Below are 27149 nucleotides of genomic sequence, written 5' to 3' on the forward strand. Positions count from 1 at the left end.
ATCCGTTCGCTTGATAATAATGTGACTCGTTCCAAGACGACACAATCATTGAGACAAACCATTTGTCACTTTATTAAGATTGAATGATTCATTCGACCGATTTCGGCCATGGCGACCACTTTGACTCCTATCCGTCGATTTGGCGCTCGTGCGCTCGAAGATGGCTTATATAGCCTATCTTCGCGGCAAAACTCCTTGCGCATTGAGGGCACGTAAGCACGCCGTTCTTATAATTATAGGTTATGGCAGCAGGAGGGCGGGCCTTCAACTGGCCGCGTTTGTAATCAAGGTCAGCTTTACGCTGATCCTCGAACTTGCGTACTTTGCTGTTCACCATCCTGCGCCATTCTGGCCGCTGTGCTGCCAAGCGCTCCCATTGAGAGGGCTCTATATCACATATCTTCATGTGTCGTTTCACGACGTCCTTGTACCGCAGGAGCTGTCCGCCATGCTTTCGCTTGCCATCCTGTAGTTCAGAGAAGAAGATGCGCTTCGCCACTCTTTCCTCCGCCATGCGTGATACATGACCGCACCACCGAAGCTGCCGGCGCATTAAATAGGTCTCAATGCCACCAACATTGGCACGTCGCAAGACTTCGGTATTTCGCACTCTATCCGACCATCTGATTTTCATGATGGCACGAAGGCATTTAAGGTGGAAGCGATCCAGAGTGCGAATGTGGCGGCGGTACACACACCACGACTCGGAGGAGTATAGGAGGTTTGGCAGCACAATTGCCATGTATACTGAAATTTTAGTGGCCAACTTAAGGTCATGCGAGCAGAAGACCTTGGAACATAGCTTGCCAAATGCCGCAGCAGCGGCACCAACCCTGCTATTGATCTCATCATCAAGGTCACACTTGGATGTTAAAGTGTTCCCCAGATAGCGAAATTTATCCACCTGCTTCAACACATCCTCACCAAGCTTTATGGTTAGTGCCTCGTGACCGTGACTGTCCAGGGACATCACCTCCGTCTTATTGACACTAATCTTCAGGCCGAATTTACGGCAGGCTAGGTGAAAAACGGACATCAGCTGTTGCAGGCCGGCTGGGGATTCTGCTAAAAAGCACAAGTCATCAGCATACACGATCTCAGTGATCAAAATGCATACGACACTTTGGTGCGAGCCTTAAGTCTAGCCAAATTGAAAAGGCTGCCGTCCGTACGGAAGCGGATGCGGACTCCTTGGGGAACAGTTTGTAAAACCTCTCTAACTACGACCGCAAAGTACAAGGCGAACAGAGTAGGCGCTAAGACGCATCCTTGCTTCACCCCACAGGTAACGGGGAAGAAGCCCGTCTGTTCACTATCTACAGTGACGCAGCATTGCATGTCGTCATGCAGGAGTCTAAGAAGCGCCACAAACTTTTCCGTGCATCCGAGTTTCCGTAACACCAACCATAAGGCTTCGCGAGGCACGCTGTCAAAAGCCTTCTCCAGGTCAACAAAACAGAGGTACAGCTGACGACCCTGTTCTCTGCTCTTTTCTTGTATTTGACGCACAGAGAAGATCGCTTCGCATGTGCCTCGATCCGGTCGAAAGCCAAACTGAGTTTCGGGCAGGATCTTTTCAGATAAGTCCTTTAGGCGGTTTAAGAGTACCCTAGCAAAGACCTTTCCGGGGGCCGATAGGAGCGAAATACCGCGGTAGGAGTTGCAGTCAGATCGGTCGCCTTTGTTCTTATAGAGAGCAGCTATGCGCGATACTTTAAAGCTATCCGGAACGCGTTCTTCCTCCCACATACGAACAAACAGCTCCCACACCAACGTGTACAACTCCTCTCCGCCGTACTTGATCAGCTCTCCTGGTATAAGATCAGCGCCAGCCGCCCTTTTATCTTTTTGCTGTCTGATGGCAGCAACAACCTCGTCACGCAGTAGAGGCTCGTCCAGCTCAAGGCCAAGAGGGAGTTGAGGCATTAAAGCGATGCTTTGCAGATCTGCTGATCGATCCACATTCAGCAGGGCATTGAAGTGCTCTGCCCAGCGCCTTAGTACATCCTCCTTGCTTGTTAAGAGGTGCCTACTATCTAGAGACCTTAAAGGAACCTTTGCATGGTTGGATGTACCCATCAGCTTACGCACCTCGCTATAAAACTCACCGAGCTGGTTTGTGTCAGTGAGCCATTGCATATGACTAGCTTTGTCCTGCCACCACTTGTCTTTTATTTGTCGTGACAGTTTGCGCAATTCTAGGTCACTAGCTTTGACCGCCGCAACGCTTCCTTTACGTCTTCTGTGCTGTCGCAGGAGATCACGGTGTTTGTCGAGTGCTGCCCGCAAAACCCCATCATTTCCATCAAACCAGTCTTCATTGCGACGGCATTTCCTACCCAGTGCAATTGAAGCGGTATCCATGATATGAGATGATAAAGTTCCCCAGTCAGCATCAACATCGCCTGTCTCATTAACTGATAATAGCTTTTTAGACAACGCTTCAGCATAGTTCTTCCTCACCTCAGGATCTCTTAGCTTCTCTATGTCTAAAGACGCAAGCTTTTCCATAAGAGATCTACGCGGGCGGCGGAGGCGGAGTCGTAGTTTAGTGACAATAAGTCGGTGGTCAGACCAGCAGTGCGCACCGCGCATAACACGGGTGATCTGTACTTGACTGAAATCTCTTTGCCTTACGATAGCATAGTCGATCAAATGCCAGTGCTTGGATCTTGGGTGCATCCATGTTGTCTTGTACTTAGCGGCAAGTCTAAACATAGTGTTTGTAATTGCTAGACCGTATTGAGCACAAAGACTGAGCAGCAACTGACCATTGCTGTTCATGTTGCCGACTCCGTGTCTACCCAGAACTCCAGGCCAAGCCTCATAGTCCCGACCAACCCTGGCATTGAAGTCGCCCAGCAATAGTACCTGCTCTCTGGCGTTTATGCTGTCAAGGCAAAGAGTCACTTCCCCATAGAATTTGTCCTTGATGTCATCAGACTTGTCAAGCGTTGGAGCATAGACACTGATGACATTAAGGTAATTGTCTTTATCCAGGTGAAGGCGCAGTATGGTAACGCGGTCTGAGATATGTACAGGGTACTCCTCTAATCGCTTTATTAGGTGGTTCTTGATGGCAAATCCTACGCCTGAATGTCGTGTTTCAGAGACAGCGGTACCTTTCCAGAAGAAGGTATAACCAGCACCTACTTCCACCAGCTCTCCTTCATCGGCAAGGTGTGTTTCGCTGAGAGCAGCCACATCTACGTTGTAGCGATGAAGTTCCCGAGCTACTATGGCAGTCTTGCGTTCAGGGCAGGCGTTGCCATCTCGATCAAGAAGCGTTCTCACGTTCCACGCGCCAAATGTCATGATAGATGTTTTTATGATTTTTCTTTTGCAACGTCGACCACGATTTGACTGATGCAGTGGCAGCCGCGGTTACTACCACTTATCAAGTTGGGACAAGCATTTTTTAGGGCACCTTTTCTAGCCCCCTCCCCGGCTGAGTGGGGAAAGCAGTGCCTCCCTAAACAGGGCTGCTTTGTCATCTCAGGTGCTGCCGAACCCGCGCTGTCGCCCCAAACTTGCAGCGCAAGAACGACCACGGTGCGTACTCGCACCCCTGAGACCGCCTGTGTGCAGGTATCGGACAAAGCCTAGCTTACATCAGGCTAGACCTCTCTACTTCTACCCATCGCCACAGGACTTTTGCTTGTTCGGAGTCCATTAACGGAAGCAGTCAGATACGCAGGATATATTTAGGTGCGCAAACGTTTGCGCTCACGCAGGCGCACACCCTCGTCCTACCCTTCTTGGATCAGTGGAACGGGAAACCGCTACGACTGAAGAAGGGGTTGGATGTTGTGTCAGGCCGACGGTGACTATATGCCCTCCACCGTCGCCCTAGGCCATCCACCTTGCCTTGCTGACCCGCCGAGTCCGCCAAGTCACGTTGCATATCTGCGTTGTGTTGCCTTCCTCGCCAAGTCAGACTTTGTGTGTTAAGCGGGAGGGAGCCGCGTGTAGGGATGGTTATTAAAGAGATGAGGAGAAGAGGGAGTTAGGAGTAGGAAGGACAGGATACTGTAGCCACGGAAGAGTAGGTTGTGGTCTATAGCAGCTCAGGGAAGGCGGGATCGCGTGCCCGTGCACTCAGTAATATACTACCGGACAGATAGTATATTTGAGCGCCCCCTGCCTGCAAGACTCCTATTAAGATTATTGATGTCGTGACTATTGATACAAAGCGAGATTTTCATGGCTCCTTGGATTAACGGTCACCATATTCTTGAAAACGGAAAACATATTTTATTCCCGATCGTATCACGACAGGATTTAACCTTAACATCCGTATACACCCATGAGATGTAGAGGGAGATTTAAATCGAGTACAAAAATAATATGTGATTACAACTAAATGCTTGAATTCAGCGTCCGTCCATTAAGAATATAACGCTAGCGACCTACTCATATTGAGTGATGCGACTCCGTATGGTTCAATCCAGAGGACATTTTTTTTAATAACTAAATAAGTAAGTACATATCTAATACATCGTCGAGAACAATTTCCATTAAGAAGGAGTACCATGTAAAAAAAATTCAACCCTCGAAAAACTACAAGATTGAGTAAGTTTGTCGGAAGTACTCGTTTTCGTATCGGCACAGGTAAACACGGTAGCACTACTACTCTGCCTATTTCTATGATACTTCCTGGGTTTTTTTTTATTGCTTTGATGGGTGGACGAGCTCACAGCCCACCTGGTGTTAAGTGGTTACTGGAGCCTATAGACATCTACGATGTAAATGCGCCACCCACCTTGAGATATAAGTTCATCTCAAGTATAGTTACAACGGCTGCCCTATCCTTCAAACCGAAACGCATTACTACTTCACGGCAGAAATAGGCAGGGTGGTGGTACCTACCCGCGCGAACTCACAAGAGTTCCTACCACCAGTAAGTTTGAAAGATGGGACACCGTCGTAATGATATGAGGGCCGATTGAGATTTTCACCTCGTGTCTCAAGGTAGCTGGCGTCATTCCCGTTACGGTGTCAAAAAGGTAGTAGCGAAAAGGGTTTTGTACAAATATTCGTTTGCAGGTCTACGTAGATTCTTGTGATTTTCACCCTTACCTAATTAGATTTTATTAACTGACCAATAAAAAAGTTATAGTGAGTGCTTTATAAAGTTTTCATGATTATTCCTAAAGCACTAGCGCGATTGCATTAAATTAGTTTGTAAGGCTAGTTCTAGATTACAAGGAAATCACATTCGAATATTTATTGCGATAAATTTCAGCAAATGTTTTGAACTGGTGCCAAAAGAATGATTATGAACATCGGTTTCCAAAAATAACTCATTCGGATTGTAGTTTCGCAGTGGCATGCAGGTCTTTGTTGAAGTTATCTCGTTTTAAAAATTTCGATGTATTATTGGCACGTGAAAATGAGTGCTAATGTGACTTCTTTTCCATGCCCAGTATGTACACTGTCGGGTGTTTTTTTTACGGCTCAATCATTAAGAGATAGGCTAATACAAGTTTCGACAAATAAAATTTTGTGTCCAGTTTGTCAAGAAGAGATCATTGGCTTGGATAAGTTAACTATACACTTATTTAGCCACGTTAAGCTTCTGGCAGCGAACGAAAATGTTGATAAGGATCGAGTAAGTGATGTGAAAATTATACCAAAAAAGAAACACGATCTAGTACTGCCACAGAAGAAACCAAAACCGTCGACGTCTAAAAATAAACCTCAACCATCAACAGTAAACACGCCGGTGAAGTTCGTCAAGATTTATCCCAAATTTCCAGTTATATCGTTAAATACTTTACCTATAATAGATATATCACAACTCCCATCGAAAGATTGCATACAACAAGGTGAAAAGGTTTTTGTAAAAGCCGAATCAGCAGTTTTACAAGCAAACACAGCATGCAACATTTGCGGACTGCAGTTTGTTGATGAGAATATTCTAAAGGTGCACCGATGCTTAATACACAATATTGATGACGATGCAAATTCTACAATAACAACATACCAGTGTCACATGTGCCCAAAGAAATTTAAAATGAGAGGATCTTTGATGGTTCATCTAAGAGTTGCACATTTTGGATTTTCGGCGGGAAATAAAAAGTGTCCTGCAGAAAAAACCGAATCAGGAAAATGTGATGAAAAGGATCAAGAGGATAAACCGTTTGCAATGGTTAAAATTGATAATAAGCAATGGCAGTGTGATGTTTGTCGAAAATGTTTTACTACAAAATATTTTCTAAAGAAACATAAGCGTCTCCATACAGGTTATACTATATTGGTGTTTGTTTTGAGGTAATTCATACTAACAACTTTCATAGACTAAACACTTTAAGCTGTCGCAAGAAAATTAAAACGCTTCATGTTTAACTGATATTATATTTACATGGCTTCTTGCTTTTGCACAGTAATGCATGCTGTGTAATTCATTTAGGTACTAGGTTAGGCACCTACGCAGAAAATGGAACAGTAGTACGTTTAGGTACTTTAATGAATATTTGTAACGCGTTTAACCAGGAAATAAGAAATTAGGATGGAACTATTAACTTTCATTTCTAATATTAGTTAAAGTAAATAAATACTAGTTTTTCCCCGCGGCTTCACTTGTCTTTATGTAGAAAATACTCTACGTCTGGTTTCTGTACCGCTGATAACGTGTTTGCATGGATGAGTAATCACGGATGACTGAGTAATTCAAACACGAAAGGGTAGCAAACAAACAATTCGTATTCGCATTAATTCAAGTATGGGGGTATCTATGATAAGATTTCTTCTTTAGTACTCTCTGAAAAAAAAAATATCTTTTTACTAGCATACGTAGGAAGTCGAACAAGCTTAAACATAACTGAGCGAAACCAAAAACCACAAATATTCCTACATAAAATTGTCATTACTGTAGTCGCCTGCGATATCACGCATTATCTAGCCTGAGCAACGAACGCACACTGTTACTTATTTTTGTGTGTTTCTATGATCGATAAAATTTAGTAAATTATCGGCAGTCAAAATTCTTCAACAACTGAATTACTGAATGGAAATAACCGTTCAAAGATTGATTGAGATAATCCTGTCATTTCCTTATAACATCGCTTCGAGCAGAGTTCATCCCAAACAAAAGGAACCACTGCGCTCATCTACAGCGCATTTTACAGGGCTATGATGTTCTTCTTGAAACAAAGTCTAAGAAGAGCTTACAGCGGTAGATGGTGGTTTGGCTATGCATCTGGCATTGCTGATGCCATTAATGACGGTAATCAAATATCGTGTGAACCACTGGCTGGTACATATGTCTTCAAACCAATAAAAACCTTTCACGTGTTTTAATTATGTGTGTTCCATTTTATTTAATCAACATTTTCTTTTATAAATACAGGAGAAACTCCGTACGCTTGCACCCAATGCAACAAAACGTTTACGTTCCAACAATCATATCATAAACATCTTCTGTATCATAATGATGAAAAGCCTCATATATGCAACTACTGTGGTCGAGCTTTTAAAGAACTATCAACGTTACACAATCATCAGCGAATACACACTGGGGAAAAACCGTTTTCATGTGAAACTTGTGGTAAGTTCTTAGTTTTTTATTTAGTTCTATAACTAATTACAAAAATTAATTTAAGACCAATATGATTATAATTATACAGAATTAATTAAGCGACGTTTCAAACATACGGCATCCTACCGATAGAAAGAGCACTTTCAATGACCGGCCAGACATATAAAATAAAAACATCGTATTATACGAAAACACAAGTTTTATTGGAAGCGATCACGAAAACGAAGACAACAGATTGATAATACGATAGAAATAAAAATAATGCTCGTAAATATATTAATTATGCGTTAAATATATAAGTATTTTTGTCAAGCTTTGTAAGCCAACAGTGTAATGTATTTTTTTTTTATTGCTTAGATGAGTGGACGAGCTCACAGCCCACCTGGTGTTAAGTGGTTACTGGAGCCCATAGACATCTACAACGTAAATGCGCCACCCACCTTGAGATATAAGTTCGAAGGTCTCAAGTATAGTTACAACGGCTGCCCCACCCTTCAAACCGAAACGCATTACTGCTTCACGGCAGAAATAAGTAGGGTGGTGGTACCTACCCGCGTGGACTCTCAAGAGGTCCTACCACCAGTGAAAGTTCCTCTAACCAGGTGACGGGGCAACGCATAGCCGCCGTCGCCCAAAACATGTCTTGTGGGATCGTCCGGATCCACTCTCCGCGCTTTTAGTTTTCTCAAGCACTGTTCACCGTCCTCGTCGAAAAGTTCAACGAGCGAACTTACCCATAGACTTAGCCCACTTTTTCGCCGGATTTTGTCAATGGGTCGCGATTCCGATCCGGTGGGAGATTCGGCGAAGCACTACTCTTGCTACGCCTATTGTTAACAAATTTTCTCAGCTGAACCCGTGAGCTCACCTACCCGTCCTAGCGTAGCTGGGCTCCTCGACTATAAGCAAATAGAAAAAAAATCCCCTTTTGGCTTCGGGAATGGTCCTTTACAACTTTGACACGAAACTTGTTTGTATCAAAACAGTGACATATCTTCACTTGAACTTACAGGTAAATGTTTTCGTCAAAGAGTCTCATATTTAGTGCACAGGAGAATCCACACCGGCGTTATGCCTTACAAATGTACGGCGTGTGAAAAAAGCTTTCGGTACAAGGCAAGTGAACTATAGTGAATTATTTATTAGCCTACAAATTTATCAAATGCAAAGGAATTATGCGCAATTGTCACCCTACTGTTGACAAGATCAATAAGCTAACATCAATTTCATTCTAGAACACACTTCATATCACGTATCATTGTAGCTCACCAACGACTGCTATTTTTGCGGTTATTTTTAACCACGTTATTTTTCATAACATGATAATTTATGCACTGAAATCTTCTGACTGAAAAATATGTGACACGCATACTATCTAACAAATTTAAAATAGGAATATTAATATATAATACATTTAATATATAATTTAAATTTAATTCAGCTTAATTCGAATTCTGCGCATAGATTTTATACGAAGCAACTAATTGACGAACCTTTGGGATATTTGTTCCAAAGATACTGACTCCAGCCGGGAATATAAACTGTAGACAGACATAGTGAACCGATAAGCCAACGCAACGAGACATTGGCAATCATAATTGAAAAATTAACAAAAAACGTTTATTCTTTAATGGTATATTGTAGACCCGCAAGGTTGAATACCATCATTCTGCCTATTTCGGTGGTGAAGTTATCAGGAATTTAGGTTTAAAGAGGATCGGAGAGGAGTAGCACATCTTAGAGTATGCTAGGATTCAAATCCCGCGAGGAGACTTCCTCTAAGGAATATGCACCTATGACGTTTTCACAAACGACTTTCATAATGAACGAAAAACATCATATTATAGAAAAAATAAAGAACTCGTAAAAATTATTAATTTTCGTAATGACTGGTGCAACGTATTGTAAATTTGCAGGCGTTTGATCTCACGTCTCAGGTGGGTGCGGCATTCTTGGCCATAGACTATTAAATCTAAACCATTTCAAACCAGCTGGGTTGTGACCAACTCCATCCAGAGCAATAAATGTAATGTTGTTCTATAGTATTTTGTTAATATTAATATACTGACTGCTTCTTGTGTTATTTAAAAATGATCTTTCAAGGTTTCACAAAGAACACACAAGTGTCAGGCTCAACCACCAGGAACTGTTGTGCGCCAAGTGGGTAATCTTGTTGAAAAACTTAAAAAGAAATGTGCAGATTCTGCGACATCAAACGACAAGGAAGAGCGAAGTAATCATGATAATTACTTTAGAGAAGTTTCAAAAGCAAACGCTGAACTAGTTCTCACCGGTGCTAAACTATCTTTAGATGATATGGAAGCTGACAATTTTAATCTCATCAATGACACATTCAACCGAAACGTGCCTGAACAAATTACAGAATTAAAGAGTCCGGCTCAAATTACGAAAAACAATAAAATCACACCTTGCTTGGATTCCAACTTAGAGGAGTTAATGGACAGTATTCCTCTTGTAGACAAAAACATGCCATCACCATCCGAAATCTTAAAAAAATTATGTCTTTCCAAAGATGAAGATTACTCGCTGTCACCAGATAAAACATGTGAAAACGACTTCGAGATTTATAAAGATATTGATAAATATTTATGAAGACATCGTGAGGTTGTCAACAATGTGAATCGGATTTTGTGCTAGTTCAGCCTAAAATATTAAATTTGAGAAGAAAAAAAAAAACAAAATGTGTGCAATTCACACGTGGTAGAAATGAAACCTTCCAAAATTAAAATACAATTATCCTAAACGTCTTAAGTATATGTAAAATTTTGTCATTAGTAAATAATTGTAAGGTAGCGCCCTCTGTGAATTGATATTTTAATTTCACGTATAATCCTAAATTAAAATTCACTACAAGAGCTTTCATACACACGTTAGTATTAAAAAATCTCACAGATGGCGCTGTATTAAATAGTATTTATATTTCTGTCTCATTATTTGCTGGCTTCATCCTACACATTTTTGTATTTGTGTCTCTTACCTGTCGTTTTTTCCGTTGCATACGGTTTGAAATCACAACGATTCTAAAGAAGTTTTCACATCAAAAAACAAGCGATACGAAATCCATGCAAGTATTACAAGTTGTACAGAAAACTGCCGATTTTTGAGATGATGAGTGACTAAAAGCGCAACAATAGTTGGTGCACCTATGCTTAGACGTATATTATATAAGAGATACATTCTGACCAAAAAATGTCCGCTGTATTACTGAAGTTAACTGTTATGGCAGGCAGAAACATTTAAGCTATGCAGTCTGACCAGCGCCATACTACATACCCAGTTGCCAGAATATTTATGCCTCCGCCTTTGTTATACGTTGTATCCGTGAGACCCTTAAAGTACAAAGAAATGATGTTTTGATTGAGATTTACTACATTGTTTGTCGTAATATTCGGGAAGTGAAATTAAATAAATGGTATATAGGTATACGTTATTATGACAGTGTATTGGTATAGTACCCGAAAAGAAAGACGGGTGGTAGTACTAGTCATTTCAGTTACGATAGCACTAAAAATCACATTTTTTTATATTTGCGTGACACAATTGAAAATCAACTATGGGGCGGATACAATAGACCATTGGGGATGCGGGAAGGGCAGCAGTTGACCGACAGTTCGAACCTTTGTGTAGGTTTTTTTGATTTTTTTGTCCATGGTCATTGATTCTTTTGTTTTGTTATTGGCATATTTTTTTGTACAGGTAAATAAAAAAATACCTGTTTAGTTAACTGTTAAAAATATGTTTAGTGATCAACTAGTTGATCCTGAAGAAGAAAGGTCTTGAAACGTTGTATCTTTGCCTATTCATAATACTTACCACGGAATAGATAAATAAGGTAAGGATAATAAATAAGGACCTTATTTATCTATTCCGTGATACTTACCACTGAGCAATTAATCCTACGTATACTTACATAGTAAATTCGTTATATTATTTTCCGTTTAATTTTTACCTTTTTTTTTTATTTTTTTTTTTTTTACGTACCTATTTTTTTCAGTACCGGACTCGAGAACGTTTTTTACACCTTGAAATAATGATGTTCATAATGTACATACTATGTTAAAAAAAATTAATAAATATTTATTTTAAATTAATCTATTGCTCTTTACTTTTTACGAATTTTAAACGTAAGTATTTATAGAAAACACAAACATGCATGCATCTACTTTTAGGTTTGATTTTGTGGGGGATTGATTTTTTATTTATTAGATAAATATGTTACATCTAAATTTACTACATTCTTGTTTTTTGAGTTGATTATATAATTTGTAGTCTATTTTCGCTTGTTGACTCACTATTTTAGTCCTTTTTTTATTGCTTAGATGGGTGGACGAGCTCCGGTGGGTGGTGCAAGGTGGGTATCTTGAGATAAAAGTTCTAAGGTCTCAAGTATAGTTACAACGGCTGCTCTACCCCTCAAACTAAAACGCATCACTGCTTCACTGCAGAAACAGGCAGAGCTGTGGTACCTACCCATGCGGACTCACGGACCTCTTGACCACCAGTAATTGCGCAAATTATAATTTTGCGGATTTGCTTTTTATTACACGATGTTATTCCTTCACCGTGGAAGTCAATCGTGAACATTTGTTAAGACGTAATTACTTAGAAAAATGGGTACCCGTTTAGCAGTCGAGCATCGGTGCAGTGCATCTTTCAACACGAATGCACCGGACGTCTTATCCTTTAGGCCACGATGACTTCCGTCTTAAGAAAACACTAAGCATCAGCTAGCCTGGTTAACTATTTGGCCGATCAATTTATAATTTAAATCCATAAATAAGGAAGATTTAATTTCAAAACAAGAAATACATACATCAAATCATGCTTGGCAGCAAGAGAAATCAAACGTATAATAACGTACTTTAATTCGTTCGTACAAATTCGTTATCAAAATCACTTTAGGGGAGTTCAGTAGAGCATCCCTCTCAGTCAAGAAAAAACATTTAATCTCTTTGACCTCAGATTTCAATAATTTCTACGAGTTTTTATCATTTAAATAACCTAAATATTTACAAAAACATTACTTAGAAAAAGATTGAAGTTCTTAGGTTGCTCTTTCTTATTTTTTTAAATGTACACTTGTTTCCATTGTTATATTACTTGTGGCATAACAACTTAGGCTACTAACATAAAGAAAAATTACAATATGATGGCTTGAGTACAGAACCAGAAAAAGGGACCATATATTATAAGGAAAAAAAAGTAATTCTAATATCCTGAAAAAGTGTAGCAAAATCCAATAATGAACTCAAAGTATAGATGTCTAAGGCCGCCCAATGATAAAAAAAGTAAATTTTCACTATGTCACTTTATCTATGGCTAGTTTTGTAGAAATGAATATCTACAGCATTACAGCTGTTTTGTAATTTGTTCGATTTCAAGTACCTACAAATTAATGGTTGAAAATTTTATAAGAAAAAATTCTAGTGTGAAAATATTTTCAAATAGTGACGAACTTTTAAAGTGAAGTGAATTTAAAAATTAATCCAGGAATAAACAATCTGCAGCAAAATTCGGTTAGTTAGTTTTGTCAAACCTTGCTTCTGATTAATGGATAAAAGAACAACGGTACACATAGATTTTAAAACGTTTCACATTCATTTAATTGAATGCCAATTCTATCTTGCAATGAATACGTATTTGACCTACGCTAGTTAGTAAGTTTTCTGTCGGATCAAAAAGCGTAAGTAGTAAAATTGTCTGAAAATAAATTGCTATCTGCAGGTATTGATTACGTCGCAATTGTTTTATGATGCAAACTCGCCTATTTAACAGAAGGTCATGATGTAACTCCGTTATTGAGAATTAACTCCGTACACATCTAAAAAAATTAAACCAAGATGACAATTAAAAATTGCTAAAAACCTTGCAAATACAGTAAAAAAATTAACAATACCGTGGAATACAAATAGTATAGAATGTATTTTTCATAGGTTAAATGACAATATTGGTTTTGGAATGCTTTGTCTATTGTTTCTTGGGTTCAGTCTTCACCAGTTTTCTCAATTAGTCATATTGAAGATAAAGGCAAGTTGCCTTCTAAAATGCTTAGATCCTTAAGAGAGTGTTGCAGCACTTGACACTTGGACACTAAAAAGTACAGGTCTGACCCTGTCGGGAGTAGAATTACCATCTCTAGGCCAGGCCTTTCAAATACTAGATGATTCCATCTACATTTAACATTGCTCATCACGAAAGCAGAGAGCTTTCACATTACTTGGAAACATTATACTCATCCATAGTTCATTCTAGAATTTTTTTGCTTTTCATCCTATGTAACTTTTACAGTTTTAGCTTCACAAAATCATAATTTGATATGAACAGAAGTATTTTTAGGCTAAGAGCTTCTACTGTGAAACTCCTCCATTATCTTAGTTTTGCATTTCTGAGAAGCATCCTTGCAAAAATCCAAGAGCATTGAAATTATTTGGATTTGACTGGCTCAACTATTTCTGTATAAGAATCATTTGAAATATTAAACTAAGTTTAAATTTGGAATATGGTCAGAGTTCTCTTCTTAACTCTGTCATAGATTATAAGAGTACTTGTAGAGGTGCTAGGTGCCTAAGGGGTCAATAACTTGGCGAAATCACTCCACTTAGACCAGTGTCAGGAACTATTCACCCAGCTCAGGGTGAATCTCCTCAACAGTCTGCAGAGATCAGCCGATTGCTGAGTTGAATGGTCTTGATACTTCAAGCTGTCCCTTTTTTGTTAGGATGAGAACAAGCTAAGAATGCCATTATGACTATTTAAAATAATAAAACTCCAGCATCTTTGTTTTGCATATGCAGCGGTTCTTCTTCTTTGTTATTCCCACATTACTAAGGATCACAACCACACATTTCTTAGTTTGTATGAAGGTTGGCAATAGGGCGCCTGTTGAATGCAGTCTCTCAACTCAGTATAGTGTCCGACCATCTTGTTATGTTCTGTCTTGGCTCGTTTCCCCTCCACTTAACAAAGAATAGGAAGCTTTTTCAGAATCTACCTTGGTGACCGAACTATATGACCGAAAAAACTGAGTGTTCGATCTTGGTAAATGGTGGAAAGCAAATATCATAATGTGAATACTACTGCACTTTGAAAGTCTTTGATACTTGAGATTGTACTATAGTAATGTGTGTTTTATCTTTTAAAATACAGATGGATTCTCAAGGCCTTGTCAGTAATTGTGACTTAAATTTTGTGGGTTTTATTTTATGACATAATAGTAAGTTGTAATTGTACCTATATAGTTTTTAGGTAAATTGCAATAATTTGGTATCTTAACATGGTTAATTCATGACAAGTCGTCTTCTTCTTCTTCAACCATAAGCTGGCCAATGCTAAGTATAAGTCTCATCTTTGATTTCCACCTGTGACTTGAACTAACTTAATGGTCTTGAACTATACATATCCAGGTCTTAACCACAACTCCGAAAATCATCCGCCCTTTTTAATTGTCACCTGCCTACATTTCTATGTTCAGTTCAAGGTAACTACAATAATCTACTGCCCCATCTAAGGTTATTCGTATGGTATTTGTCTGGTCTGCCCACTGCCACTTTCCCCGAGCTTAGGCTTTTGCCATGTTAGTGAGGCTTCTACTGCTGTGCTTGGTGAGTACCCATTTTCTATTCCATAGCGTGCTCGATGAATATGGAGATAGATTGATTGAAAGTTAGATGGTTTAGACTAGATGGTGCGGAATTCACCCTAGAACACCGAATTATTAAATTGCCAAAAGCACCCCAACCTGGTTGTGTAAGGTTCGCCATCTTGTCACGTTTTGTAAAGTTTATGTCGATTTTCCGAAATAAACACTATGACAAGAAGTATTATGCTGCAAATGCTTCATCTGATAGTAGGGTGTATTATAAAGCGGCGCGGATGGGTGCCAACATCCTTTTTCTTTTTTTTACTACCGTACTGCCCAATGCTGCCGCTAACCATTCATGCATTCTTTTCCTTTCCGAGGTTTGTCTTCTATCGCGATTCAAGTAGACTTGGGCTAGAAAAAAATTAATAACCAAAATGATATGTAGTAAGTTAAGCATAACAAAGGAATAAGTTCGTTTGAGATTATATATGAATATCGTTCAGATTTCCTAACACTCTGTCTGAACACACTTACAAATTTACTTGTTACTATTTTTCGATGACATTCAGGAGAGCTATGTATGAACCACAACGCGACGAAAGTCTAGTTTTAATATGTTTGATTAACGTGGTAGAAATTTTATTACTGAACTGTCCACCAACAATCCTGATAATAATAAATCGAGATGAACCAACAGAACAGCTCTGGGCAGCTCGTAAAAAAATGACTAGATTTGAGATCTTTTGGAATGTGTAACCCAATTTTTTTTTTGTACATATGTTCCATCAACAGTTTTCTGAGGAACGGTTTATGGCAATCTGTCTATTTTCTTTCCATCAGCGCATTGTGCACTGTCACAGCGGAATTCATCCCGTATTCCCGGAACAATGTAATTCTTCCACAGTGTGCTTCCATAACCATTTTTCTACATAAGTACATTTAGGCTCTAAAATGAACTTCTTTGTATAACATGTCTTTTTTCGATCTGAATGTAATCTTATTTACAACTATGGCATGCTATCTATCACCCTAGAATTGGTGTCCATGAAAGATGGTGACAACTCGGTCAGATGGACGGTAAAGTGCATTTGATAGGAATAAAAAACCTTTCCGGCTGGAAGTGTATACTTAATACTCCTTTTTGTATGTATGTTAAATCGAAAAGGCGAATACAAAAAAAAAGAAAAAAGAAAAAGCTACCTGCAATTCGAATCTTTTTTTTTCAAACAACAATATGCACCCTGCACAAAAGCGGTCTTACGTCCCTTTCAAACAAAGAAGTACATGTTTCTTTATTTTCGAAAATATTCTTTGAATTTGTCTTACTTGTATAATATTAAAATAGACAACATGAGCAGTATTGTTTCTATGCAACGTACTGATGTAGGTACTAGGCGACCTGTCGAATAGGTCGCTTACAGATCGATAACAGAGGCAGGGTAGGGGTAGGAGTAGGTAGGTATGCAGACTACCGCCCCTGCCGATCCGGCCTCCCTGCACTCTACACAGAATGAAAGAAATACATTATGTTTTATGTTTATGTAAACTAAAAGGGCAAATGAATGAAGACAAAACATAATTAGTGATTAATTCATAAATAATTTGTGTGTTAAAAATGCAACAGGTTAATATGTGTCGAAATCTCTAAATAAATTCGCACAATTATCTATCCCGATCCAATCTCTGACCTAAGCGGTAATTAAGATTCATTTCGTTTTTTGTGACTAATTATTAATATTTTTAAATAGCTGCTGAAAACCTGATAGTTGTTTCCACTTTAGTAACGCAACAAAAATACCCATACTCAATTTATTAACCTCTTTTGTATGGTAGTGAAATTGTGAATATCTATTTATTTTATGTATTGCGTTAGGTACATTTCAACTTTTCATTTGATTGCCTAATATTTATACAGAAACAGATATTATTTATAGTGAAAAAATACTAATTGAAAGCATGCAGCAAGCACTAAGACTTGCAAATATAATCGCGGAAACGAGGACAAGGTTATTACGTACGAACAGAGCGCTTCATTGAATTTATAATTCGCACCCTGTTCGTAAATCAGCTACAAAAATATGCTAGGCGTTTAAACAAAAATAAATTTATAAATTCGTAAAAATATGCACTTTGAAACGCAATTTTTAAGATACCTAAACATTTTCAATGGGTAAAAGACCAAAAAAACGTATGTTTTTTAAATGCGATTTAAACATGGTGGTTCCGCATTCGTTGCTACATTTATAGCCCTGTATCCAGCACGATGCTTAAAATTGCGTAACCTAACACCTATTTCTGTATCTGGAGGACCAGATACAGAAATAGGCACTCGGCCACCTGTCTTCCACATTAACATACACAAGTTTCGTCAGCAATGCTCTCGTCACGCCACCAACTTTAACTTCGGCGCGTAAATAAATAACTTTGAATCTTATCAGTTTTTACATACTTCGCGCAGTTATTGTGAGATAACTAATTGCTTCTCGTCTGGGTCGATTATATCTGTTTTGTTATTATATAAATAATAATGTTTTTTTTTTATTAAAAGGCAAAAACACGTACTTTGGGATTCACATATATACATTGGGATACATTCTCGCACTCTAGATAGTTTTTGAGCCCACTGAGTTTCACACTGGATCTTCTCAGTGGATCGCGATTCCGATCCGGTGGTAAATTCTGCGAAGTACTGCTCTTGCTAGTGTTAGCAAATTCTCTCAGGTTGAGCCCGTGAGTTCACCTACCCGGCCGGGCATAGCTGGTATAGCCTCTTAGACTACCAGAGAATAGGTAGGGAAAAAATATATTTTAGATTGAAGCTGTGGAATGCCCATGTTGGTGTGTGGTCATGGTTCAAATTAAAAAAAAAACTTTTTTAAAAGTTCATCCATATTGTTTATCTCTTTTGTTACCTAGGTAGATATCAGTTCTCGTGGCATGAGATACATATTGGCCTAGTTGTGCGTGTTGCGTAAACGCCCGTACACTTGAACTCATTCTTTTTGCTGACATACTTTAAAAATACACAATGTCCGCTATTATATCTACTATACTAGCGCTCAGAAACTAAATTTTCGAAAGAAAAACAAGTCTTTATAAATTTCATACATGAAATAAAGAGATTGCATTCCATCTTGTATTGTCATAAAGGATAACGATGAGGCAGATATACAAGTTAGTTTAGCAAAGTCTTTGACCTTTAACCAGTGATAACATATGGCATTAAGCCGTGGTCGCTCACAATGAACATAATCAGAAGACTAAAGGACAAGGAAAAAACAATGGACAGGGCTATGCTCGCAGTTTCCCTGCGAGATCGAAACAAGAATGAGGTGATTCGCAGAAGAACCATTAAATTTGACATTAACACAAAAATTGCGAGGTTGAAGTGTTACTAGGCGGGGCCGTCGGGACTGAAAATTTCTTGAGTGGCTACCGCGTACCGTAAGATGTTGCGTGGATAGACCTTCCACAAGGTAGACCGACGACTTCTTAAAGATAGCGGCAATTCGTTGGATGTGGGCAGCGCAGGACCGGTCGGTGTGGCGAGGCTTGGGGAGGCCTTCTTCAGCAGCGGATGTTTATGATAGGTGGATATACAGTTTGTTGAATATCGTACGATACATAGGTATACAAGTGTGACATAGTCACTTCGTGACAAGTATCCCTTGACTACAAGGGATATAATAGGAACCATATAGGAACCATTGGCACTGTTGTGGATTGTTTCTTTATAGAAACAAACACTCATAAAACGTTTATAATATATTTGTGTGCTAAGTAACCGAACGTTGTGAAGTCTGGTTGTTACGCAACAGCCACGAAATCATCGGCTGCATCGATGGTGTAAGATCGCAGCTTTCTCCGATTCGTGAAGACGAAAACCATACTTTGGTGTCGCCCTTTTAAAATTTTATGTAAATTTATCATATATTATCGTGAATATTTTCAAATTATAAAAAAATAGGACAACACAAAAATATAATTTGCCAATTTAATACGTTACTTTTTATTGCGTATGTCCCAGCTCATGACCCACCTGATTTTACGTTGGTACCAGACCCCAAAGACACAACGAGTATGCCACCGTTGGAGACGTTAGGTAGAAGTCCCAATTAAATTATATAACGACTATCCCGCCCTTCAAACAGGAACTTCGCGGTAGAAATACGCAGATAAACAGGTAGAAAGGGCCAGGTTTGAATTTCATACAATTCGCGAGTTTGATTTTTTTTACCCGACTACTTTTTTACTACATATATGTCTAAATGTTATTTGTATGTACTTTACGTCTTAACTCTTCAAAATTAAAAATATGAAAAACATTAATAATACTTAAATAATACTACGACAATGGACCAATACATTAATCACTCAATACAATTGTAATTAAGATACAACCTGTATTGTTCAAAACATTTCCACAATATGAAGTTTGTTTTATTAATTGTTATTTATTATATTTTGTCTTCAAAGATAATTATTAATATTGGTAATAAGTGTGAATGGATATATAGTTTAATAATGCAGCAGAGTAACAGGGAAACGTGTTAGAAAATGTTTTAGATCGTTACTATTGATGTGTTGATGACATGATTGTATTCAACGTTACATTTTAATAGATGAGTTATAAATGACCATGCGATTGTAAAGTGTGCTGATGAGAAAATGCAAAAGTCAGACTTCCAAGCTTCGCGTTCGATGTTAATAACACTAAAAGTAAAAAAATATCCGCTCAAAGTGCATCTTATTTCAGATAGTTAACAGTTTACTGCGAACGTCGATACGTATCAGGTTTTGGTCATTCGGTTCGGTAACTGGTTTCCCAGCCGATAATTTTAACTCGCTCGAAGATCAGAGCAGTATGAAGTGCCGTATAGTATAAAAACAAAAGAGAGACAAGATTCGGTATCATGGTCAAAATAAAATTTGCTAGTCGATTTTGAGAAATTCATTTTATCAGTATTATTAAATTTCAGCATGAAATGTCAGTTTCTCGTCTTGTTTATAAGGGAACTCGGCCGATCAAAGGGTGCTTGTTTAATGTCATTGAACTCGTAGGGCCCCGCGAAATCACGTGCATTTAGAGCGCGAGGGTGGATATACTGGGACGGTCGTTGACTCCCGTTTGGATGGCGACTGCACCCCGCTTGCAGATTGATTTTGATTAACTCCCAACATGGTATATATTTATTTGTATGTACAGAAGTAGGTTATCGTTGCCTATATCTCTTTCTATTGTACAGTCTTCAGTGCAGTATTTAATAAACTTTTCGTTTTATTTTTATTTTATATCTGATAATGATTCCCAATTTTATTGCTTTAATTTTAATGCATTATTGCATAATTAATTTTAATGCATTAACATTAAAACAGAGTACATATTGATCGACGTACAATTTCATAAACGGATTCCAACTTAACAAAAACTGAATGTTTTTGAAAAAAAGGAATACTTCGAAATAACCGCGCTTGTACCGTTATAGAAACAAAATTATACTTCACGCTTCGCCAACGCAATGTTTATGCTTGTAAACTGATTTCTTACGTTGACGTTGTTGCAAATTCGGGTTGTCGAACCTCGACCTTGAAGCGAATGCCCCTCTTCAAGCTATTCAAGTATTCGTAATATGTGAACAATAGTTGAGAAACGCGAAACGTACGTAATTTTAGGCCTTTAAATTGTTATGTACTCAAACTGTTACAAGTAAATGCGTGCATGCGAACCTTGTGTTACTTCTTAACAAAACAGTAGAAACACGACAGCTCTTTACTGGCAAGGATTAAACAGAACATGATATTATTATGTTATTTAACTGCTGGCAGTTCTATATCTAGAAACAGGTTAGCTTCGAATCCGAATTTCTCTATATCAAAGTGCACAAGTGGTAGCTTCTCCGGATTCTGAACAAATTCGTCGCGTACTAGTTGCAAAATTACTTCAACTCTCTACGATATGCTTATACAGTTACAAATCTATCGTGAAGTTTGTTTCGCACCTTCAGACTGGTAAAAAGTATTTAACTTCCGGGCGAGGCGACCTAAGAACCGCAACGGAGTTTCTTTGAAAAAATCGACGATAAATTGAACTACTGCAGTGAAAGCTCGTTTTTGTTCCAAGTTAGCTTATCGAGGACCAACTAGTGACTTTACGATTAAAAGAAGATGAATTTGTATCATACGAAGACAAACTGGCCGGACTGACTGACAATACCCCATCGAAGATAACTATACATTACACGTTGCACATAAAATACACGTACAATGGAGAATGGAACTCTTCTGGCGAGTGTAACATTAAACCGTTGTAAAAACGGAAAGGGCAACGTACACAGTAGATAGGGAGAACATTAGGGATAGAAGATAAGAGAAAAAATAAACTTCGATGACAAAAACTTAGACTCACATTCAAAATTTTCCATAATTTACAGAAATTAATTAAGATTGTTTTGTTTAAGCTACAAAACAATTACGAAATTAATTAAGTAATTGGATGGAAAGTTACTAGTAATTCTGAAGTCATTTGAGTTGACTCCGCTTCTCCTATCGTTGTTAAAGTAGGATTTATAAGGTTAAAACAAGTAAAATTTCTGTAATACAAAAGAAATATAAACAACCAGATAAAAGAAATATAACCAGGAAGGTATCGTAGTGGCTCGCTCTATCGCGCATTATTGATTCTTGAAATAGCGACGGTGCTTCTCATAACTCGCATTACAAAATAGCGAGACAGTAAAAAAAGCCAGTCATGAACAGAACAATGGCGGAATAAAATCAAACGACCACAAAACAAATGAACAACGTAATTTCGATACAGAACTAAACTCGTTTTAATTTGAAGTTAATTATATTTGTAGTTCTAAAACAATTATCGTATATTTGAGCTCAAAAGAACCTAGCCGGCAAGCTGTTATACCACTGGTGGGTGACGGTCGTCTCGTGATCTTAAAAGTGGGCACGCTTGCACTTTAAAACCGTAAGAGGTTTTTACGTAGAAACTGCCGGTCTTTGTTACTTCAGATAGTGGTTAGTTTTGTTTTTATTATTAAATATAAGTTATTTTACTTATTATAAGTAATTGCCTCGTTGTTCAAGTGGTTAGTAACCACGGCAACTAGAGTGCATACCACGATATCTGTGTTCAAATTTTAATATATTTATTGTTCTCATTTCGTTCTTTGTCTGTTTAAAGTACAAAACGAAAATACCACGCTTCTGAACACGGCATTTTCGGAAAATTTATTATACATTTGTATTATAAAATTCCGCATGGTAACAATACTCAGAGCAAACTGCGTTGGCGATTTGTTTATTTTTAAAATGCAACGGACCTGTAACTCGATTGAATGGTGACTAGACAGGCTTAAAGGTTAAAACAGGTTGGAACTCGCTTGGATGTTGCCCTCCTGCTGTCATTGTAAAGTTACGGCTTCGATGGAAACAGGCCTGAACCTCTGGTGGTATATAATGATTGTATCGTTAATACTGGTAGTGAGTGGGATATATGAGTTCGCACGCCTAAGTAACGTCATCCTACCCATAGCCGCGAAGAGATTGTATATTCCACTTAGAAGGGTATTTATTACACTCGTTATTATAATACGACGGTAACCACTTACCATCTGGTGGGCCGTATGCTCGTCTGCCTACAAGGGCAATAAAAAAAATCACGTATCCCTTAATCATCACGTAATACCCTATCACCGAATGGAGTGAGAGTACAAACAAGTAATGACAACGGATGAATTGATCAAAAAAGATTGTTCATTTGCATCGTTAAAAATGTATCTTCTTAGTGTCTTGGTCGTGTTTAATAAACCTTTAAGATTTGAATCTTGAATAATTCTACCGCTTTACCGCCTACCGTGACAAATTCTCTACCGTCTAAATCTACTTAAATATCGATTTTATTAGTCAATTGGTTTGTCCTTAGAAGCAAATCAGGTCAGATGTAGGTACAGGACGCGACGATCGCGTCTTACTTCTTACCTCTTGCGAGCCGGTCATTCACCAGTTTATTTTCCTTTTTCGTGCTTAAAATTAAATGTGACCTTTTTTTTTGCTTAGATAGGTGGGTGTCCGTCCATCTATCTAAGCAAAAAAAACCTTCCTACCTACATGAATAAGGGTATAGACAACCGTACCGTATATAATATATTTGTCCACGAGGAATTACTGGTGGCCCAGACAGAGGCCTTTCCAATTTCACCAAGATAGGTGGGCGAGCAAAGGCTCAGCCAGGGGGTAGGCTGTCGAGCGCCTCCAAAGGAAATCTAAGAACTCGAGAGTAGCTGCTTCACGAATAAATCTACTACCGGATCGGAATCGTGACCCGCTGAGAAGATCCGGCGAGAAATAGCGGGCCGATGTTTAGGCTAGGTTGCACGTCGAACTCTTTACCGAGTACGACGAGTACGGTTACCAGGGTCCCTTAGCCTGCTCCTATTATTAGAGCTAAAGGCGTCTAATGCAAAGGTTATTGGATCTGATGGATCCATAAGGACGTGTCTAGGGCGGCGACGGCTGGCTTCTGCGTGATCAGGATTCTGGGAGTAGTCATCGGCGGTAAGGATAAGGCGATTATCATGACGCAGAGCTTTATTGAAGTACCGTTCCGACGCTGACTTGATTTGTTTCGTCCTGCATATATCTGCAGCATAACATTCATACTTATTTGAGAGCCAAAATTGAGACTTCAACCTCATCTACCTAGGTGGGTGGTGGCATTGACGTTGTTGTGTGCTGCGGTGACCGCACAACACCCGGTGGGCCGTGAACTCGTCTGTCCATTTACAGCGACCAGCAGTCAACCGGTTTTATATACTTTTGCATTAACTGAAGTTAATATTAAACAGGCTTTTGCCCGGTCTCCTCGTTTTGTTGTCACATTAATCAGTTGATACATTGTATTTGTTGTGTATAATTTTTTAATAATTATTTATACCCTATACCAATTTGTACCTATTTTTTTATTTATATGTATGTTTGTTTATAATTTATATATATGGTATCATTAATATTTTTCTAACTTATAATCTCCGGTATGGCACTATGACTAAAATGAGTAACCCTGTATGTCCTACACGAATGATCAGTTTTTGCGACAATAATAGAGATCTTAAAAGTAGGTATTTTATAAAGGTCGTTTCATATGAATTTAAATGAAACATTAACAAACTTTATGCGGATTTTTTGTACGTCTATCGGATATTTTAGTATGTAAATGCATTATCAGAATAATAGCCGTACGTATTCGTAAACTCGGCGTGTTATTCTCATTACTTAGTTTTTCAAAAATTAATGTTGTTCCCTACTTGGTCGTTGGTAGCCCAAGAGACTATTGCACTGCGCGCGGTCGGGAAATGACGTAGTGGTTGGTACACGCTGAGTTTCGAATCTTAGCATGACAATTAACGGCTATCTATTACACGGAGCTCACAAGAGGCGCCAATTGTTCACCCCTGCTGGTCCCTTACGAAGGCTCCAAATTTCAGTATTCAGTTCCATTCATCGTACTCTCGAGAGATCGTAATAAGGCTTGCAATTTGTGATGTTTCAATGAAGACTTATTTTAGAATGATTAATGTTACAAGCACTCTTGATATCTATAGGCCAAGAGCTGTCTATGTTTTTATCGAATTCAAATGTAATATACTGTATTCTGCCCGGTCAAGATGAGAATGTTCGTTGACCCAAGTTAGGAATTACTTGTGCTGTTAAAAAAACGAATCGAAAATTTGTGACGGGTACAGTTACAGTAAATTGATTGAACACAGTAACTTGACTCAACTACTCTACCGTGTCTCAACATTGGGACGTCACTGCCATCCGATCGATCAATGGTGCGCGAGGGTTGTCACCGGGCACATAAATTATGTAATATAGGAAAAAAAATTGTTACTGTATTAAACTATAACAAAATAATTGTTACATTTAGACTTTACCACAGTAGTAATTCTTACATAACGGAAGAGGTATTTTCGGACTATTACCAAAATTCAAAGTTATGAACAATAAAACCGTAATAGTTTAAATACTTAAAAAAACCATCCCTTAAATATATTTTATATATATTATAACGCAGCGGATACAAGTGGAATGACTGAACACTGCTCTGAAAAGAACATGGAGGGATCAAATCCCTCAGAGCACTTCCAATGGAATATACATGTACAAAATATAAACAGAACGAACTAAAGTCCCTCTGAATTTATACCTAAATAATATATATATAGATTAAGGTTTAATTGAAAAGGTACATACTCAGAATATAATTTATGAAAAATAAATTGTAGGGTACGAGTTTGTGCTTTTAACGTTGCTAGCGCCCTCTGTTTTAGTTTATAAATGCCTTTTAAGCTATGTTTAATAGTTGAGTGCAGTGCTTAAAATGGCGGTGGGAAACGAATTGTGAGCGAAGTTAACCCAGAGAGGAGCTAGGCAGCTCAAAATAAAGTTTTAGAAATCACATAAATAATACTCGATATTTGTTTCGTTTTTAATTTATGACGCCGCCAGACATTCAAATAGGACGTATGATACGAATAGTTTATGCCCGTGATTTTCGATTTTTTCGATATAAGTTATTATTAGTTATTTTGCAATAGTCTTCGCAATAAAGTGGCAGTACTTTGTTTAATTCTTCAAAATATATTTATTAATTTTATGTACCAACTTGACCATGAAATGAAACTATTGTTTTATTCTTCCATTTTGACTTCAAATAATATGAAAATCAATAAAGCAGATGTGGAAGTATTTTTATAAATTTCATGGCAACACTATTCGTGACAGCCAACCAGCTGTGTGGAATGGATTGAAAAATAACTCTGAAAGCGTATTGTCCTTGATGTGTCATCCATTACAATCATTATTATAATTATTCCAACTGAACGTGAATTTCACCAAGTTCAGGAAACACGCCAGGTAAATTTTATACGTAATCAATAATCAAAATCAGTTATTTATCGTAGTCACCTTTGTGATGGGCAATGCTAATAAATGTTGAAGTGTTTATATAACTCAGCATTGTTTGATGGTTGATTGTATACATCTTTTGTTCCAGATTACTCGACACTCAACAGTGCATAACATACGTGCGTTATAAGTGAACAAAGTGTGACGATTGGTGTGGGACAAAGAGCTAGGTGTGTGATGTATACTATATAAAAAGTGTAGTGGTGTTGTCCAGTGGATGCAGAGCCAGCGTTGCAGCGCCCGCCCTGGCATGCTGCCGGGCAGGTAGCGCGCGCGGGCGGCCTGCGCAGGCCCCACACAAGCAGTCGCGTGTGTTCTTCAGCGTCGTCTATGGCCGAGCAACACATCACACCGTCGTCGCACTCTGCACTCACGAGAGAGTCCAGCGGGTAAATGCATTTCTATCTGCAAAGTTAACATATTGCTTCACATAATGAACTGCTTTAATAGTTGAAGTTTCAATTCATTCTCCTTCAACATCACTAAAAATCTGTGAAATCATGTTATCTTAAGCTGAAATAAGTGGTGGTAAAATTAAAGACTGCTACTAAGGTGTCTTACAAGGTTGCAGCTATTGTGTAGAATTTGTGGGTAGTCAGATTGATTTCCACATCGGGCAAACTCTCTTACAAATAACAAGCTTGTTTGCCCTTTCTGGATATTTAATTCAGATCTTTATTAAGCTCCTCAAATTTAAATGTACACAGGTATGATTCTCACTCTATGGATATCGTAGTACAATGAATTTTGTTTCGGGGCAAGATGTTTGTGCATGATTAGTTCTCAAAAATTTATTATTTTGCAGTTTAATTTTTTTAAACTAGTTAAATAATAATAGTTGTACCTGTAATAGCCAATGTTAGCAATAGTGTAATCAAACAGTCCTATGAAATAGTACACTCCGTTGTAGTAGGTTGACAATATAATTCAAGTGCAACTGGTGATTGAAAATATTGCAAGTTCTGTCCTTAATCAATAATAACTTTGAGTTTTGACAAGGGCTACACTGCTCAAATGCATTATGGATTT

The 27149-nt window shown here is 38.3% G+C and overlaps 2 protein-coding genes across 7 annotated transcripts in view; both read left to right on the forward strand.

Moving 5' to 3' along the window:
- The first annotated feature begins 4708 nt into the window (after positions 1-4708).
- Positions 4709-11652, forward strand: LOC114251861 (uncharacterized). The gene is made up of 4 exons (XM_028186261.2): positions 4709-6245; positions 7352-7549; positions 8553-8656; positions 9644-11652. Exons 1-4 carry the CDS (start codon positions 5372-5374, stop codon positions 10151-10153), a joined length of 1686 nt encoding a protein of 561 aa, XP_028042062.2. The 5' UTR covers positions 4709-5371; the 3' UTR covers positions 10154-11652.
- Positions 11653-12862: 1210 nt separating this feature from the next.
- Positions 12863-27149, forward strand: part of ctrip (E3 ubiquitin-protein ligase ctrip) — a 47217-nt gene continuing 32930 nt past the window's right edge. For 3 of the 6 annotated variants that reach the window (XM_028186264.2, XM_028186267.2, XM_028186268.2), the window contains exons 1-2: positions 12863-13077; positions 26209-26509. In XM_028186264.2, the coding sequence (XP_028042065.2) occupies positions 26451-26509 (59 nt within the window). In that variant the 5' untranslated portion in view covers positions 12863-13077; positions 26209-26450. Of the gene's footprint in view, positions 13078-25506; positions 26070-26208; positions 26510-27149 lie in introns of those variants that run through there. The other 3 variants (XM_028186265.2, XM_089733299.1, XM_028186266.2) reach the window with 2 other exon arrangements.

Source organism: Bombyx mandarina, chromosome 15 (assembly GCF_030267445.1).
Source record: "Bombyx mandarina strain Sakado chromosome 15, ASM3026744v2".
NCBI lineage: Eukaryota > Metazoa > Arthropoda > Insecta > Lepidoptera > Bombycidae > Bombyx > Bombyx mandarina.

Excerpts from the sequence above, each read along its gene's own strand:
- LOC114251861 (XM_028186261.2), top strand. The coding sequence starts at position 5,372 with ATGTATTATTGGCACGTGAAAATGAGTGCTAATGTGACTTCTTTTCCA. Across the intron at positions 6,246-7,351 it reads ACATAAGCGTCTCCATACAG|GAGAAACTCCGTACGCTTGC; the intron begins GTTATACTATAT and ends TTATAAATACAG. Across the intron at positions 8,657-9,643 it reads AAAAAAGCTTTCGGTACAAG|GTTTCACAAAGAACACACAA; the intron begins GCAAGTGAACTA and ends TGATCTTTCAAG.